Below are 17,777 nucleotides of genomic sequence, written 5' to 3'. Positions count from 1 at the left end.
GTGGATGAGGACTAGGATGATGCACGATTTTGGTCTTTTGATACTGATGCTGAGTCTGAAATTGTCCACCCACTCTAGAAAATTTGCCTACACTGGTTGACTTCTCTGGCTTTGAGCCATCATTTAGGACCCAGTCATCGGGAAAGAGGAAGTCTCTTAGAACAGGCTTTTTTTCACTTTGGTAATAGCATTAGGTTGAATAACTTCCCATCTATTCTGTACTTGAGTCCAGCATCACTGTCATGAAAGGCATCATTCATCATGGCGATAAACTGGGTGGGTACAAACACACAACACTGTCTAACACCATTGGTTACTTAGAGCAGGCATGCCCAACCTTTGGCTTGGTTGGGCCACATTGAGGCTTTGTCTTGGGCCACATATAAAGTATATAATATAATTTGTGTGTGTGTGTGCGCGCGCATGTGTGTGTGTGTTTTTTTATGTTGAAAGTGAAAGGGTGCAAGTTCCAATCCCAATGTGAGGGTATGGGTAGCTGATGAGGTCAGAACAAGGCCGAAATAGATCTATCCTAGTCACCTTTAATTTTCAAAAAAAATCAGCAAAAACATGTGACATATATATCTATAAAGTTGGTGTGCAGCAAAAATCATGTTAGTAGTTCCACAATCTCTGTAGAAGCCCTATTGTGACTTTGGCAGCCAGCCCAGCAATAGGAGTGACCAGACATTTCAAGGTAGGTTGTAGATTGTTTGTTGAAGTTGTTTCTGAGAAGTAGGAAGTAAAAATGATGCCAGTATGCAATGTCAAACACCTGTGTTTTGTTCAGCTGGCCTCTTCTGTCCTATGTCAAGATATTCAGAAGCTCAGTGATTAATGGTGAAGGAGGGACTATCGCATAGAGCTAGATAATAATAGTTTACTGAACTATCTACATTTTTGGTGTTGTTGGAGCCATCGTTGATTTCACTTCTTCTGTCTTTAAAAATATTTTTTTCTATCCTCAAAAATAAGATGCTTCTTCTTGATCCTGAATTTCCCCATATTTTGAACAATCAGAACGATCAGCCCATTTTTGCTGTTTTTGGTAAAACATCAGTAATGCTAATAAGTAGGAATAAAACCCCTTCAATTGCAGATTCTCAACCAAACAAATAAAATTATCAAGATGCATTCCAGAACAATTCAAAATGGGTGGTTGTAGAATAGGTAGAGGGAAGGAGAAAATAGAAATAAAGATAGAATTTTTGATTTCTGCAGATGGCACACTGAGCAAGATGGATGTGAACATTGTCTGTCAATTTGACTATTTTATTTCTGTGTAAACTCTGTTACGTGTTTGAAATCAAGACTGTGCTAAATGTAAGGCTGATAATTTAAATTTGCTAATATGAACCAGAAATACTTTTTTTTAATTGCCTCATTTTGATTCATGAAAATTAATGCAGACCCACAACTCTGCTTGATCTGTTTAAATGGACGGTGATGCTGTTGACAGGAATACTCATCTCAATTTAGGTCTTCAGTTTATTTATAATACTTTATTTTATTTATTTATTTTATTTTATTTTATTTTAATTGTATTTGTATGCTGCCCGTCTCCGAGGACTCCAGGCGGCTCACAGGACTCAGGGCGGCTCACTATATAATAAGTATAGGCTTTATGTCTGAACAAAGGAAAATAGTATGGTAGATCTGATCCTCCTTTCTCATTCTCTAGTTACGGAAACAAACATATACAAAAAAAGGAAATTTTATATTACATTACCATTCATTCCAGGATAATCATTGACATTATCTAGACACTTTTCAGTGAGAATGTACAACTGAAGTTCTAAAAGGCCATTGATTGCACTTGTGGACAATCTCTGATAGGATCAGGGTGGCGGTGCAACCCTCTGACCCTCCTTACTCTCTCAACAATTTTGATTCTTTCATCATTGTATCCTTCTAGATCAGGGGTGTCAAGCCCGCGGCCCATGGTCCGAATGCGTCATGCATTGGTTACGCCCACCCCTGGTTTAGCAAAGGGGAAAAGTCGCAATACGTTACGTGATGATGCAGTGACGCGAGTTTGACATCCCTGTTTTAGATCCACTTATGGATAGGAAGAAAGATACAGTATTTATTTTATTTATTTTTTTATTTATTCTTTGTCCAATATACAATACATATGAAAGAGAATAGACATTAAGTAATATATATAAAGATAGGAAGTAAAAAAGAAGAGAAGTAGATAGGAAGAGAATATATATAAAGGAGAGAATATATATGATAAAAGGGATAAGGAAAGACAATTGGACAGGGGACGATAGGCACATCAGTGCACTTATATACGCCCCTTACTGGCCTCTTAGGAATCTGGAGAGGTCAATCGTGGAGAGTTTAAGGGAGAAGTGTAGGGGATTGGGGGTTGACACTATTGAGTCCGGTAATGAGTTCCACGCTTCGACAACTCTATTGTTAAAGTCATATTTTTTACAGTCAAGTTTGGAGCGATTAATATTAAGTTTGAATCTGTTGCGTGCTCTTGTGTTGTTGCTGTTGAAGCTGAAGTAGTCGTTGACCGGAAGGACGTTGCAGCGTATGATCTTGTGGGCAATACTTAAATCGTGTTTTAGGTGCCGTAGTTCTAAGCTTTCAAGGCCCAGGATAGTTAGTCTATTTTCGTAGGGTATTCTGTTTCGAGTGGAGGAGTGGAGAGCTCTTCTGGTGAAATATCTTTGGACGTTTTCGAGAGTGTTGATGTCTGAGATGTGGTGTGGGTTCCAGACAGATGAGCTGTATTCGAGAATGGGTCTGGCATAGGTTTTGTAGGCTCTAGTCAGAAGTGTGAGATTGCCGGAGCAGAAGCTGCGTAGGATCAGGTTAACAACTCTGGAAGCCTTTTTGGCGATATTGTTGCAGTGGGCTTTAGCACTTAGGTGAGTGTTGGTTGGTTGCGAGGATTTGTTTGTTCAGTTCATATATGTGGTTTGGATTCTTTTTGCCGATGTGGAGGGTAGAGCATTTGTTGGTTGATATTTGAAGTTGCCAAGTGTTGGACCAATCTGAAACAAAGTCAAGGTCTTTTTGGAGTGTGAGTGTGTTGTCAGTGGTGTTGAAAAGTTTCACATCGTCGGCAAATAGTACACAGTTGCTTGCGATATTATCGCAGAGGTCATTGATGTATAGGATGAAAAGAGTAGGACCTAGTACGCTGCCTTGGGGAACGCCGCTTTTGACAGGGACAGGGGAGGAAATGGCGCTTCCAATTTTGACAACTTGTTGCCTGTTTGACAGGAATGCAGTAATCCGGTTGTGGAGGAGACCTGAGATGCCATAGGATTTGAGTAGTTCTTCTTCCAAGGTCGGTTCCAGCTTATGATGTTGAAGGAGAATGCTTGAGAGCCAGGTATCTTCTCTGAGATTCTGAGGCTCTACTCTGTCCCCACTCTTCTTTAACATCTGCATGGAGCTATTGGTGAGATTGTTCACTGCTGTAGGGTGAGATATATCAATATACTTTTCTGCCTTTGGTAGGTCAAGTAGTGTCATTTGTGGAGGCTTGTGGGGATTTGGATGGTGGGTTGTTGTTTACCGGTTGGTATTGATAGTGCTGTTCATCAGAGTGGTATTGATGGAGGACACGTTTACCTCTGAACTACCCTGTTTTCCCCAAAATAATTCCTTTCCTAAAAATAAGCCCTCCTCCGAAAATAAACCCTCCCTGAAAATATTTATCTGCATGTGCAGCTGGTCCCCACCATTTCCTCTGGTTTGGGTTAGGGAGACAGAGCTGGAAATCAGATAAGATGGCAAGAAGAGCCCCAAAATAATAGGATCGCCCTAAAAATAAGACCGCATATTTCAGGGTTCAAATATATAACACAGGGTCTTATTTTCAGGGTAACATGGTATATAATCATATGAAAGGTTCAGTCAAAATATCATATAAATAAATAATATTTCGGTTGTTCTTGATGAAAATCCAGTACTAGCAAACAACGCTATTACTGTCAAATCATTCTGTTTACCATTCCTTCCAGTTCAACTTCAACTTATATACCTTGTTTGAATCCTGTTCTCATAAAAGGTTTTCAGATATAGAAGCTACTTCTTTCAATTCATTGAGGTTTGACAGTCTGTACTTAGTTAGGAATTCAGAAGATTGACTTCTAGAATTTTTATTTTCTGGTTATAACTGGGATTCTGAATTAGAATATTTAAAAAATTCGGCTGTCAGTGAAACACATACCTCCCAATTTATTTATTTTTATTTGTGTGTGTATATATGTGTATATGCATATTAATTTTGAATAGCTCAGCTTACTTAGAAAAGCATATAATTGCCTCGAGGTTCACAGTCTTTCTGGGCAGCTTATATGGCACTGTGCAATAAATGTAAAGAGGTTTTACATATGTGATGATCTCGCCGTCTATCTGTTAGCCCTTTTCAAAGCATGCGGGCATGAATGAATGGCTTTTCCTCTCAATGCCAAGGCAGCTGTGTTGTCTGGAAGGCTTGGCACAGCTGCATCAAAAATTTGCTCCAGTTCTCTGCACATCATGTGTAAACACGGGGAAAGCTTCTGTTGGGGGAACCAGCGAAGCAAAGAAGCCATGCATGCATGCACAGGCAGAAATGACCTGAATCTAATCCAGAATTTTTAAAAAAGCAAATCAACCAAACCTGAAAAGTGAAGGAAAACTACAGGGTAGAATTTCATTAGTTCTTTCATTTAAAAATAAATGTTTAGATTTTTGAGAGCACCCCGTTGTATGTGTGCGTTGACTATAAAACTGATATAAAGGCCTCTATAAATATGTAGTACAGTGTTCCCTTGACTTTCACGGGGGATGCGCTCCAAGACCGCCCACGAAAGTCAAATTTCCGCAAAGTAGAGATGCGGAAGTAAATACAGTGTTCCCTCGATTTTTGCAGGGGATGCGTTCCAAGACCGCCCGCGAAAGTCGAATTTCCACGAAGTAGAGATGCGGAAGTAAATACACTATTTTTGGCTATGAACAGTATCCCAAGCCTTCCCTTAACACTTTAAACCCCTAAATTACAATTTCCCATTCCCTTAGCAACCATTTAGATTATTATTCACCGTTTATTTATTAAAGTTTATTTTTAAAAATGTTGGCAATGACATATGATGTCATTGGGCGGGAAAAACCGTGGTATAGGGGCAAAAACCGCGAAGTATTTTTTAATTAATATTTTTGAAAAACCGTGGTATAGACGTTCCGCGAAGTTCGAACCCGCGAAAATCGAGGGAACACTGTACACCATTTTTGGCTATGAACAGTATCACAAGCCATCCCTTAACATTTAAAACCCCTAAATTACCATTTCCCATTCCCTTAACCACCATTTAGATTATTACTCACCATTATTACTGGTACTCACCATTGAATAAGATACTTAATGATCCTGATATTTATAATTAACAATAATTATTTATTTTGTTATTTATTAGTAATAATTATTAACATAATTAATGATCTTCTTCCATCACCACTTCAGTTTGGTGATGACGTATGACATCATCGGGCAGGAAAAACCATGGTATAGAAAAAAAATCTGTGAAGTATTTTTTAATTCATATTTTTTGAAAAACCATGGTATAGACTTTTCATGAATGTCGGATCCGCGAAAGTCAAGGGAACACTGTACTCTAAACTAGGCCCGCACAGAGGCAAAGGGGTCATATTGATAAATATCCACACAGGCTGAAAAACAATATGCACATCAGCTGTTCTTTGACTAGTGGAGGAAAGGCAGCATTGAAGCTGGTGATGATTATGAAATTTGGGGGCACTGGGCAGCAAGTCTTTTGAAGTGGTGGTGGGAAAAAAATGAAGTGGTGGTGTTCTGCCAGGCTCTCCGAAAATTGAAGGGTACAAATTTCAGACACACACACGTTTGAAAATTCAAAACAATGTTCTTTATCACAAAATTCAAAATAAACAAAGCACTCTTTTTGTATTGCAAAGAGCACTCTTCCCAAAACAACCGGGTAGTCTGTACAATTTCCCTTAAGCAGTTATTAAGTATTTAGCTAGCAGCTGGGAAGAAACTTCACACCCCTTCTTCTTCCAACGAAGTGACATACACACACACACACACACACACGTTGCTCTGCTTTGGTTTCAAAGGCATGAAAAAGCAACAAAGTCCAGCAACACAAGATTCCTGACGAACTCCGATCAGATATTCTTCCACAACGGCCAAACCCACATGCTGCTATTTATAGCAGCAGCCCTAATTACTGGAGCCCCACCCAAACTCAGGTGGCCTACCTTATTTCCTGTAATATGTTCTTATTTGGTCTCTTCTACGCATAATTCTGCGCTTGCGTGGGTCCAAAATGTCATCATCTGAATCAACAGAAGATAAGGGAGAGTGACTGCCTGGGCTGTGTGCCGAGTCACTCCCACCTTCTTCTTCATCCGAGGGAACTAAACTCTGAACTTATTCTGTCGGCAATAACACAGGCCTGTGACATGTTGAAATTTCCCCTGCATCCACCTCCCCATTCCCTGGGGCAGGAGCTGGGGCAGAGCCAACCACAACAGGTGGTAGATTTATTACTTTAAAAAAATCAGCAGGCCACATAAAACTGTGGGCTACATGCAGCTTGTAGACAAGAGGTGGTTCCTCCCGATTTGGACTGGTTCACTTGAACCGGTAGCAAACCGCTGCTGATGTCACGTTGACACCATGGAACCAGTTCTGTTGCTGCTGGTCCGTGGGTGCCACCATCTTTTTTGGGGGAGGGGAATTTTTTTTCTGGGTTTTTTTTTGTTCTTCTAAGCATGCGCGAAAGCCGAGTTTCCAGCACTGTACATGCATCGCCATCTTGGTTTTGGCTTTTCATGGGGAGGGGTATATTTTTGGATTTTGTTCGCGCCACACATGCATGCCCATATGGCAGGAGAGGAAGCAAACTGGCAGCAAGGTAAGTTAGAACCCACCCCTGCCATAGACCTAACATTCCTGAAAGAGATTCCTTCTGAATGTATTGGATTATAATTTACATATTCCACCACCAGTGCTGCCAATCTTTCTAGAAGGCATCTGGTTGACAAATACTTTACTGCCACTGTCTGTATCTTCAGAATAATTTCTTTTATAAATTTCTTTAAGCTGCTAGGGTTTTTTTTAAGCTTTCACTTGTAAATACAGTGTGGTACATATTTTATTGCTTTTATTCATTTGCCTGTATCACTCTATTAGGTTTTATTGCCACATTCTTCTATTTTAATCATGTTCTGTGTTGCATTATTCCCATTATACTAACATGCTATTAAAAAATCTTAAACTATATCTAACTACAGTTCTCAAATTTCTCTACCAATGTCTGAGGGTCTAAAATATAATTACGCTGGCGTATGATAGATAAAGTTCTAAGAAACAGATTAATTACATGGTTTCAAAAATAGGGAATGTTATTTCTCTCTTCTTTTATTCCAGTAGTTTTCTAGCACTAGGTAACAATACCAGCTACCATTACTTCCCCTAGTGAAACTGGTGCAATGGTTATGGTGGGTCCCCATACAGCGTTTTGCCAATGATATCTCCTTCTATAGCAAACCCATGGTGAATGATGCTGCCATCAATTGTACTCTGAGCTGACATCTCAACCCTGCCATGACATTTGTAAAGGGCCAGTAGCTAAAACAGGTCAATTCACCATCTTTTCTCTACTCCCACCTAGATTTTTTGTCATCCTTTTCACTTTAAAACAGGGATAGAATAGTGGTGACCTTCAAAAATGATCTCATCAGCAAGTGGAATCTAATGATATTTTTCCACATTAATTTTTAAGAGCATAATTAAATGAAGACTTGATGGCTTTGGTGGTGGTTGTTCTTTGCTTTTGTCCATTTATTTACTATTTTGTTTATTAGCTCTGTTTACCATCTTTCCCCCTGAAGAACTTTGGAGTTCTTGGAGAATTTGAAGCTTGTATGTAAGAAAAGTATTGGCCTCATATAAAATTTATATGCCGTCCCGAGTCTTCGGAGAGGGGCGGCATATAAATTCAATCAATCAATCAATCAATCAATCAATCAATTCTTGATTCTTTTTCTATAGCTTATGGAGGATATCTTTGTTGTCTTTACACACTCTTATATAAAATTCTAGATCCCCCTCCCAGAACGTATGTAGGCTACCTTTGCTTTCTTGGTGTTGCTCCTCATCCTTACCAAAAGCAAGAAAGTACTTACTAAATGTTCTCCCCCATCCCAGATGGACTTGGTTGTTTAACAGTTTGAGACTTCTAAATCCATGGACATAAATGTAAATACAGTTTGAGTTCAAGGGGAAGTGTGTATCCTTATTATAGCTGGAGTTCATGGGGCAAAGTAGGGGCAAGGATTCAAAGATGTTTCACAGCAAGATAACCAAGAGCCAGCTGCTAAAATATTTGAAGGAAAGTGTAAGGTGGGTTGTTGGATAAGCTATTTTGGCAGTAAGCTGCCTTCTTTACCTGGGGTCTTAAATACACGAGGCTTGGAATTCCTGCCTGAGCACAATTGCCACTGATCATTCCTGGGTTTCATCACCACATTGCCCCTAAGTAGATATCCCCGGGACCGCCTTCTGCCGCACGAATCCCAGCGACCAGTTAGGTCCCACAGAGTGGGCCTTCTCCGAGTCCCGTCAACTAAATGTCGTTTGGCGGGACCCAGGGGAAGAGCCTTCTTTGTGGCGGCCCCGGCCCTCTGGAACCAGCTAACCCCAGAGATTAGAATTGCCCTCACCCTCCTCGCCTTTTGTAAGCTCCTTAAAAGCATGCATGCGGGAACTGAGATATTCCTTCCCCCTAGGCCTTTACAATTTATGCATGGTATGTTTGCGTGTATGTTTGATTTTATAATAAGGGTTTTTTTTAGTTGTTTTTGTATTGGATTGTTACATGCTGTTTTTATCATTGTTGTTAGCTGCCCCGAGTCTACGGAGAGGGGCGGCATACAAATCCAATTAATAATAATAATAATAATAATAATAATAATAATAATAATAATAATAATAATATGCTTATGCCACTTGCTCCTCTGTGCAACTGAACATTCCTCTGCTTTCCTGCTGTGGATAGAGAGGCTAAAATTGTGGGTGGTGGAATTTGATGCCTTTGCAGCACTGTTGCTAAGTCTGGGACTACCCGCATTTTGACTCAAAAGAGATGCTCCAAAATATACACAAGCATGAAAACAGATCTGGCAGTGACTTACTGAAGCAGCTGCAACTTCTTCTACAATCAATTAGCTGCAACAGGAGCCTTCCTGCAACAGCTGAGTGATCCAAGGAAAAAATGCAGCTGCTAACCTGCACCACCATCTAAAACACCTCAGTGGAATTGAAGCATTACACATTTTTATTCCCAATTTTCTTATTTTGGTCTTCTTCATCTTCTGAGGATAACTGATCTGCTAGGTGCAGTGGTTCTCAGCCTGGGGGTCGGGCGACTGTTTCACAGGAATCGCCTAATACCAAGGGAAAAGACAAATTTCCCATAGTGTTAGGAACTAAAGCTTCTATTCTGGCACCTTGGAACATATTTTTACAATCCAACCAATCAGATGTTTACAGTGGGGATGTCCCTCTGACTTTCCTGCCAATCAGCTTAAAGCTCTGTTGGGAGTATTGGTGCTAGACTTATGGTTGGGGGGTCACCACTACATGAGGAACTATATTAGGGGTCACGGTATTAGAAAGGTTGAGAACCACTGATAGGGGCATGACAAATTACAGGTAGTCCTCATTTAGCAATCATAATTGGGATCGACTCTGTCACTAATTGAAACATTCACTAAGTGGGGAATCACATGACCATGACCATGCTTTCATTTTGCCACTCTCATGGCTACTCTTGTGCTGAGATAATTAGCAAGAAGGAAATTAATCTTTGTATTTACATTAATTAGAGAGAATAGGATTCCAAGACAGTAAAAAAGCACACAATGGGGAATACACCAGGTTGTTGCCTCCTGTACTTGGGTGTATCAACTCGGGGAGCATGCATTCCTTCCAATGTGTATTTGTCGTTGTGTGCCTGCTTATTCTCTTATAATCCCTTTCTCTCCAATTTCTCCACTCTGCAAGTGGGCACAAAAAAGAAAAGTAACACATCAGGCATAAGGAAAAGCCATAATGACTAGAAAGACAATTGTGCTGCAAAGCCATTGGTTGTAAAGTTACTTTTTTTTAGCATAAGTGGTTACTGAACATTGCAGTCACTAAGTAAGGATCATCTATCCAGAATTAATTTCTGATCTACAAAATCCGGTTACACTATTTACAACAGCAAAGCAGTAGGCCAGCAGGTGAGTTTTAGTGTGTTAAAAAAAAACCCTATCATTGTAAGAACTGGCATTATGCAATGTGCAAAGTTCAAACTTTTTCCCCCAACCAGAATCTATCATGAAAAGCTAGGATTCCATAAAACTCAATTTGAGAAAGGAGGGCATAGAAAGTAATTTATAATCAAATATCTCATTATTAGAGATGATGATGATTATATATTATATATTATAATTGTTGTTGTTGTTGTTGTTGTTGTTGTTATTATTATTATTATTATTATTATTATTATTATTATTATTATTAGTGTTTTGTTCACAGCACCCTTTAAAGGTGTTGTTAGGCTTTAGTCTTAATTTTTTTTCTGGAAAATAAAATGAACTTTATAGTATCTTTCCCCTGTGGATGGATTTAAATGTATCTTTAGTGTAGTGTCGCTTTGTATTTATGAAATCTAATGCTTCCTTTTCTTTTCATTGTTTCCAGGTTATTGTTGGAGAAACTGCAGTGTTTTGCTTACAGATGGCCACACGGGATTTTGAAAACCAAGAAAAAACAATATTAACTGGAGACTGTTGCTATATAAACCCATTGGTGCGCAGGACTGTCAGGTTCCTTGGTAAGGACATTGGGTGTCATTCTCTAATCTTCATGCATTAGGACAATGATGGCGAACCATTTTTGGTTCACGTGCCAAAAGGGGAGGGTCGAGGGGAGTCATCTGCATGCATGCTCACACCTATAATTCCATGTGCCCCCTCATGCATGCACATGTCACCCTCCTGTGCTCCCAACACACAATGGCACATCAATTTTTTGCTCTGCCCAGGCTTTAGAACCTTTCTAGGAGCCAAGGGAGGGCGTAAACAGCCTTCCCCACCCGCTAGAGGTCCTCTGGAGGCTGGAAATGTTCTATTTGCTGACTTCCAGTTGAACCGGAAGTTCTCTTTTTTCCCCCTCCCCAGGCTTCAGAGACTTTCTAGGAGCATGGAGAGGGCAAAAATGGCCTTTCCTACCCCTTCTTCTTCAAGTCGAGAAACAGGCCAGTTTTGGCCTCCGGAGGTCCTCCAAGTGGGGTGGGGAAGGCCATTTTCACTCTCCCCAGGTTCTTAGAAAGGCTTTGGAGCTTGGGGAGAGCAAAAAACGGGCCATCCCCAACCCGTCCGGAGGCTGAAAACATTTTCCCAACTCCTGGTGGGCCCAGAAGGCCTGAAAATCAGCTGGCCAGCACATGCGTGCATGCCAGACCTGAGCTCGCGTGCCCACCGATATGGTTCCACATGCCACTTGTGGCACATGTGCTATAAGTTCGCCATCACAGCATTAGGATGTGTCATCCAGCTATGTAAAGCTCTTGCTCAATTGAATTGTCTCTGGGTCCTTGAGGTTCCCATATATGACTATAATCTTAACTTTCATCACTCTTTTAACAATAAACTCTGCTCTTAAGAACTCTTGCCAACTAAGTTTCAAGCCATGATGCAATTGAAAAAGTAACATTCTCGGTTTGCCCAGGTTCGCCTGGTGCACCAGTTGCGGCCCTATCTGGACCGGGACTCATTGCTCACAGTCACTCATGCCCTCATCACCTCGAGGTTCGACTACTGTAATGCTCTCTACATGGGGCTACCTTTGAAAAGTGTTCGGAAACTTCAGATCGTGCAGAATGCAGCTGCGAGAGCAGTCATGGGCTTACCTAGGTATGCCCATGTTTCACCATCACTCCGCAGTCTGCATTGGCTGCCGATCAGTTTCCGGTCACAATTCAAAGTGTTGGTTATGACCTTTAAAGCCCTTCACGGCATTGGACCAGAATATCTCCGAGACCGCCTCCTGCCGCACGAATTCCAGCGACCGATTAGGTCCCACAGAGTGGGCCTTCTCCGGGTCCCGTCAACTAAACAATGTCGGTTGGCGGGCCCCAGGGGAAGAGCCTTCTCTGTGGCGGCACCGGCCCTCTGGAACCAGCTCCCCCCGGAGATTAGAACTGCCCCTATTCTTCCTGCCTTCCGTAAACTCCTTAAAACCCACCTTTGCTGTCAGGCATGGGGGAACTGAAACATCTCCCCCTGGGCATGTTTAATTTATACATGGTATGTTTGTGTGCGTGTCTGTTAGTATATGGGGTTTTTTAAATCTTCAAATATTTTAAATTTAGTCGGATTATTTATGATTTGTTCCACTTGTTGTGAGCCGTCCCGAGTCTTCGGAGAGGGGCAGCATACAAATCCAAATAATAAATAAATAAATTTAATAAGTATCAATTCATTGCATCTACTGTACTTCTGTATGGCTGAAATCCAAGCAACCATGTGTCCAATCCAAGAAACAAGGGGGCTTGTAGAGTAGAGATCCTATCTTGCATAGAATGACATGCCCACAGTTGAAGTAAAAAAAGGGTTTGGGTTTTATTTGGGACATAACTGGCTAAATATGTCTGAAATGACTGGTATTTTATTTATTGTTGCCAGGAACATACAAGGGGATAGCTAAGGTTTACAATTAATCATAAATCCTCTACCTTATTAAAATTAGAGTCTGCTGGATTGACAGGCCTGGCCATTTTCATTGAGTCTCTATCCTTTCCCTTTCCGGGGGAACATAGTTGAGAAGGTTGCAATGCTGCAGTAATTGAGGGCTCTGAAGGAGACAAACTATCTAGACTCTTTCCAAGCAGGTTTTAAACCAGAACATAGAGTTGAGAAGGTTTTGGCTATATTTGCTACTGACCTCTGGTGGAACTGAAATGGTATACTGTAGTGCAATCACACATCCTGGCTCATCTTAATCTCAGATTAGTTCTAATATTATCATTCTGGACATTTTGGGGGAATTATAAGTTCTATGGTTCTTCTTCCTTCTTTGTAGTTGGGTAGGATCCAGAAAATGTTGGCAAGAAAAAAGAATAACGCCAGAGATCTCTGATATATGGGGTGTCTAAGGGTTCAATGCTCTGTCACACCTCCTGTTTAACATTTGCATAAGGCTACTAGGTGAGGTATTCAGCAGTTTGAGGTCAGCTCTCAGCAATACACTGATGACATCTCAATCTCAGTCCAGCCAAATTTCTCTGTCAAGATCTTGTCCCAGTATTTGGAATCTGTGCAGGGGTGGATTCCATGGATTGAGATTACACTTCAGCATTCCCCTTTAAGACTGGTGGACCATTTAGGGGTCTCTTTGACTCACAGCTCCTGCTTAGAAGATATGTAGCAATAAAATTCTTACAAATTCACCCAGCATACCAGTTGCATCCATATCTGGACTAGGACAATCACACACACTTGGTAACCTCACATGTGGAATTGTAGCAATGAAGACCACTGGTAGCAATGCAATTGATCCAGAATGCAGCTGCTAAAAGAATTACTAGCATGTATGCCACCCTATGCCAATACAGTATTTCATTATCATGAGCTGAATTGACTAGGAGTAAGATTCTAGATGAAGTTCAGAGAACTAGTTATCATCTATGAAGTCCTTGATGGCACAGGAGATGTAGGGCACAGACAGTTCATAGGATCCAAAACTTGTACTAAAGAATCAGCCCCCCATCAATATTCACTGGCACAGAAAGAGAGAGAGAGGAGCAATGTTTCTACCTGTTACAAAGATAATACACCTAAAAATAAATCAGCAGCGTACCTTTCACCCCAAGCCAATATGTAAAATATCTTATTTATTTATTAATTGACTTTTTTTAATTAATCAGATTATTCATTTTATGCTGCTACTGTAATAGAAACTTCATTATTTCTTTTCTTTCTCTTTCTTTAGGCATTTATGCATTTGGACTTTTTGCAACAGACATATTTGTAAATGCTGGACAAGTAGTAACTGGGAATCTTGCACCTCATTTCCTTGCACTTTGCAAACCCAACTACACAGCTCTGGGATGTCAGCAGTTTACACAGTTCGTCAGTGGTGCAGAGGCTTGCTCTGGAAATCCTGATCTTGTCATGAGAGCCCGAAAAACTTTTCCTTCCAAAGAAGCAGCTCTGAGTATATATGCAGCAACATACATCACTGTAAGTAAACCTGAAAATTGTGTTCAGGTTGTTGGCCCTCTCCTCAGATGACTTCAACTTGTAGATGTCCCACCACCTTTGCCTGGTCACCCACTGCAGCTGGGTTAAACCTCTTTTCATTCTTGTTTGACAGCTGCAGCAATGGTCAGATAATAAAACGAGCCACTTATGAATAAATGGTCTATATCCGTGATGGTGAACCTATAGCACGCATGTCACAGGTGGTACGCAGAGGCCTTCTTGCAAGCACGCAAGCCAGCACCCAGCTGAGCTCCACCGCGCATGCCTGCGTGTGCCTCCCACTGGCCAGCTGATTTTTGGGACTCTGCAGTATTGTTGTTTAATTGAAATGTAGTTAAAAGTATAGAATATAAATATATTCGACAGGAAAAGGAAGTGCTTCACAGAAGCAGATAGAGGTAAATCCTAGAGAGGCAGGAAATGCACCACTGAACAATGGAGATGAATGCTAGAGGGGAATAAAGCTACATAGAAGGCCAATATAATGCCTGTAACAGAGTAGACATTCAGGGGGGTAGTGCGGAGGGGTGATGCTCACCCTGCACCCCTTTTTCTATCTCAGGAGGCTTCAGGGAAACCTAGGCCAAAATGGGGCACGAGGAGTGGGGCAGGGCGTACATTATATTATGGGTGTGGGCACGCGCATGTATGCACACTTTTGGCATGCCAGGACAAAAAGGTTCTCCATCACTGGTCTATATCATTACAGAAGCATCGGTCATGTTGACTTTGGGAACAGTTTAAATTGGTTTTACATGTGTGCATGTGTTCCAGACGGTGATGTGATAGACATTGTGGCCATTTACTTCTCTCCTCCAGGGTTTGCCTCTTGGCCTGCTTAATGCCATCCACAGAATCTCTGACTTTGCGTTCATGCATGGTTCTTTCAGCATTACGTTCCCCAGATTCATTAGCTTAGGGTAACGTCATATATCTAAGAGTAAAATAATATTTTTTTTTTATTCCAAATTTTCTTTTTTTTAAATCTTAAATTTCCAATGTGTGCTGTTTGGAAGGGAGAATGAGGGCAACACTGCTCCACTTCTCAAATGTATCCCAGGGCTAAATATTGCTTTTTGGTAGCACCGCCTGCTGTTTCAACATCAAATGGGATGTAATAATTAATTCTGTACAAAGTGGGTTTTGTTCATCTCAGTTGAGGCACTTCACATTGGGGAAGCAATGTTGGTCTCAGCAAGGCACAGAAGCGATGCTGTTGCTTGAGGCTGGATTGAGTCAGCGTCACTCACAGTCTGGGACCCCATGGGTGATGTTCTTCTTACTGAGGGGGCTTTTTTTGTCCCTGACAGTTTCCTCTGTCCCATATATTAGGCAGATAAAAGGGGAGGCTTTGGAAGCAACACAACAGTTACATTTTGCTTTCTGAAGGAGCCTCCATAGGTAGCTTCAAAGCTTTGCATAACTGTTCTTACATTATCCTTCCAGAGGGTTGCACAGCATTGCTACAGGAATACATTAATGTTATAAAGATAAGGAAGAAGCATAGCTAGAGGGCATTTTGATGGTCATCTCATTCAGTCACTCTGCTTGATATCCAGAGAAGGGGGAATCTCCTATAAATACTATTACTCCATTCTAAAAAAAAATAAATCTTGGTATAGTGGAACTGTGTGTTGGGAAGAAGGATGATACAAGCAGGGAATTCGCCTTGAATTGTTGCACAGCTGCAAGAGATCCAGAACTGCTAAGCTCCATAGAAACATATCTGTTTCTGATTCCTGTATTACCGGCAAAATAGAAGCTTGTACTCAACATGTGTGGATCTGGTTGCTTGTGCCTGTCAATGACTGAGTCTTTCCCATATGTGATTGATGGCTTATGTGTGGCCCTTTATGGTTGAACCTCTGTCCTGTTGCAGATAGTACTGCAGTCATCCCAACTTTATGGTAGGCTGCCTGACTGCATTGTTGTATTGGGAGAGAAGCTCCCCCAACCCTGAAATAGAAGGCAGCCTGTCCATCAGCTGACCAGTCAGCTGACAAAGTGAGTGTGATGAAAGGCTATGTGTATAATGTGTGTTTATACAAAATATTGAAAGTTCAATATTTTTTAAAAATGTTTAGCCTATCTTAAATGCCATTGTTCTCTTTGTTCTTACATATCTACACAAGGGTAACGTACAAATCTTTAATTAAGCCACTTGTTTTCTTATTTTATTTTTAACAGTTGGGATTTATGATTTTGGCTGACATTGGTATCTAAGAAAATTATTTTCAATGGTGAGATTTAATCTTGGTGGTTTGGCGATCAGGTCATTCAGTTGATCAAACAAGATAGAGAACTTTTTAAAAAAAACTTTATTATACCCTTGCAATTGCATTGTGGGTAAGGAAACATTTTTATTTTATTTTCTTCTACTAAAGGAGTAAAGATCTGTGGTTATTTTATTACTATGTTGGCAAGTTGGTAATCTAGTATGAATTTAAGAAGTTTTCTTTACAATCTTGGAAGTAGATGCTTCCTTAGATTATTGTGACCACCTATCTAGGGATTCTCAAGGTTGAAAAAAGGGATGCAAGCTATTAAAATGTGACTGATAGTGTGACAGCACAGGTCACAATTCATATAGACAAAGCCCTTGATGCTTCACTATCATCTACATTATTTAAATCACTATAAGTAGAATAATGGATGAGTAAGACTGTGTCCAGGAACACGGTGGCTCAGTGGTTAAGACATTGAGCTTGTCAATCAGAAAAGTCAGCAATTTGGCAGTTCGAATCCCTAACGCCACGTAACAGTATGAACTCCCATTACTTGTTCCAGCTTCTGCCAACTTAGCAATTTGAAAGCATTTAAAAATGCAAGTAGAAAAATAGAGACCACCTTGGTGGGAAGGTAACAGCGTTCCATGCATTTTCAGCATTTAGTCACATCGGCCACATGACCACGGAATCATCATCAGACAGCACTGGCTCTTCAGCTTAGAAATAGAGATGAGCACCACCCCCTAGAGCAGTGTTTCCCAACCTTGGCAACTTGAAGATATTTGGACTTCAACTCCCAGAATTCCCCAGTCAGAGAATGCTGGCTGGGGAATTCTGGGAGTTGAAGTCCAGATATCTTCAAGTTGCCAAGGTTGGGAAACACTGACCTAGAGTCAGGAACGACTAGCGCGTATATGCGACGAGAACCTTTACCTTTTCCTTTAACACTATGTCCAAGTCCAAGGATTCGATCTGAAAACCCATGTTTAACAACCTTGCAGAAAATAAAGAATCACAGGATATAATTAGTACAGACTGATAAAATTTTATTTATTTATTTATTGGACTTATATGATGCCCCTCTCTGGGGACTCGGGGCGGCTCACAAGAATTCCGATAAAAAAGATATAATATAAATCATTCCTAGGCCAATTAATAAAATAATTACTTTTAAAAATATGTCTTAAAAAGCTAATCATTTAAAAATGAACAATCACATCCATACTGTCACATTCAATACAT

The 17,777-nt window shown here is 40.6% G+C and overlaps 1 protein-coding gene across 1 annotated transcript in view; it reads left to right on the top strand.

Moving 5' to 3' along the window:
* The window catches only part of PLPPR5 (phospholipid phosphatase related 5), a 113,047-nt gene that overhangs the window by 57,760 nt on the left and 37,510 nt on the right, over positions 1–17,777 (top strand). Inside the window, exons 2-3 of the mRNA XM_070749030.1 lie at positions 10,745–10,877; positions 14,036–14,286. Of these exons, the coding sequence (XP_070605131.1) occupies positions 10,745–10,877; positions 14,036–14,286 (384 nt within the window). The remainder of the gene's footprint in view (positions 1–10,744; positions 10,878–14,035; positions 14,287–17,777) is intronic.

Source organism: Erythrolamprus reginae, chromosome 3, assembly GCF_031021105.1.
Source record: "Erythrolamprus reginae isolate rEryReg1 chromosome 3, rEryReg1.hap1, whole genome shotgun sequence".
Classification (NCBI taxonomy): Eukaryota; Metazoa; Chordata; class Lepidosauria; order Squamata; family Dipsadidae; genus Erythrolamprus; species Erythrolamprus reginae.
Note: the sequence above shows the minus strand (reverse complement) of the source record. Positions and strands in the feature narration are given on the sequence as shown.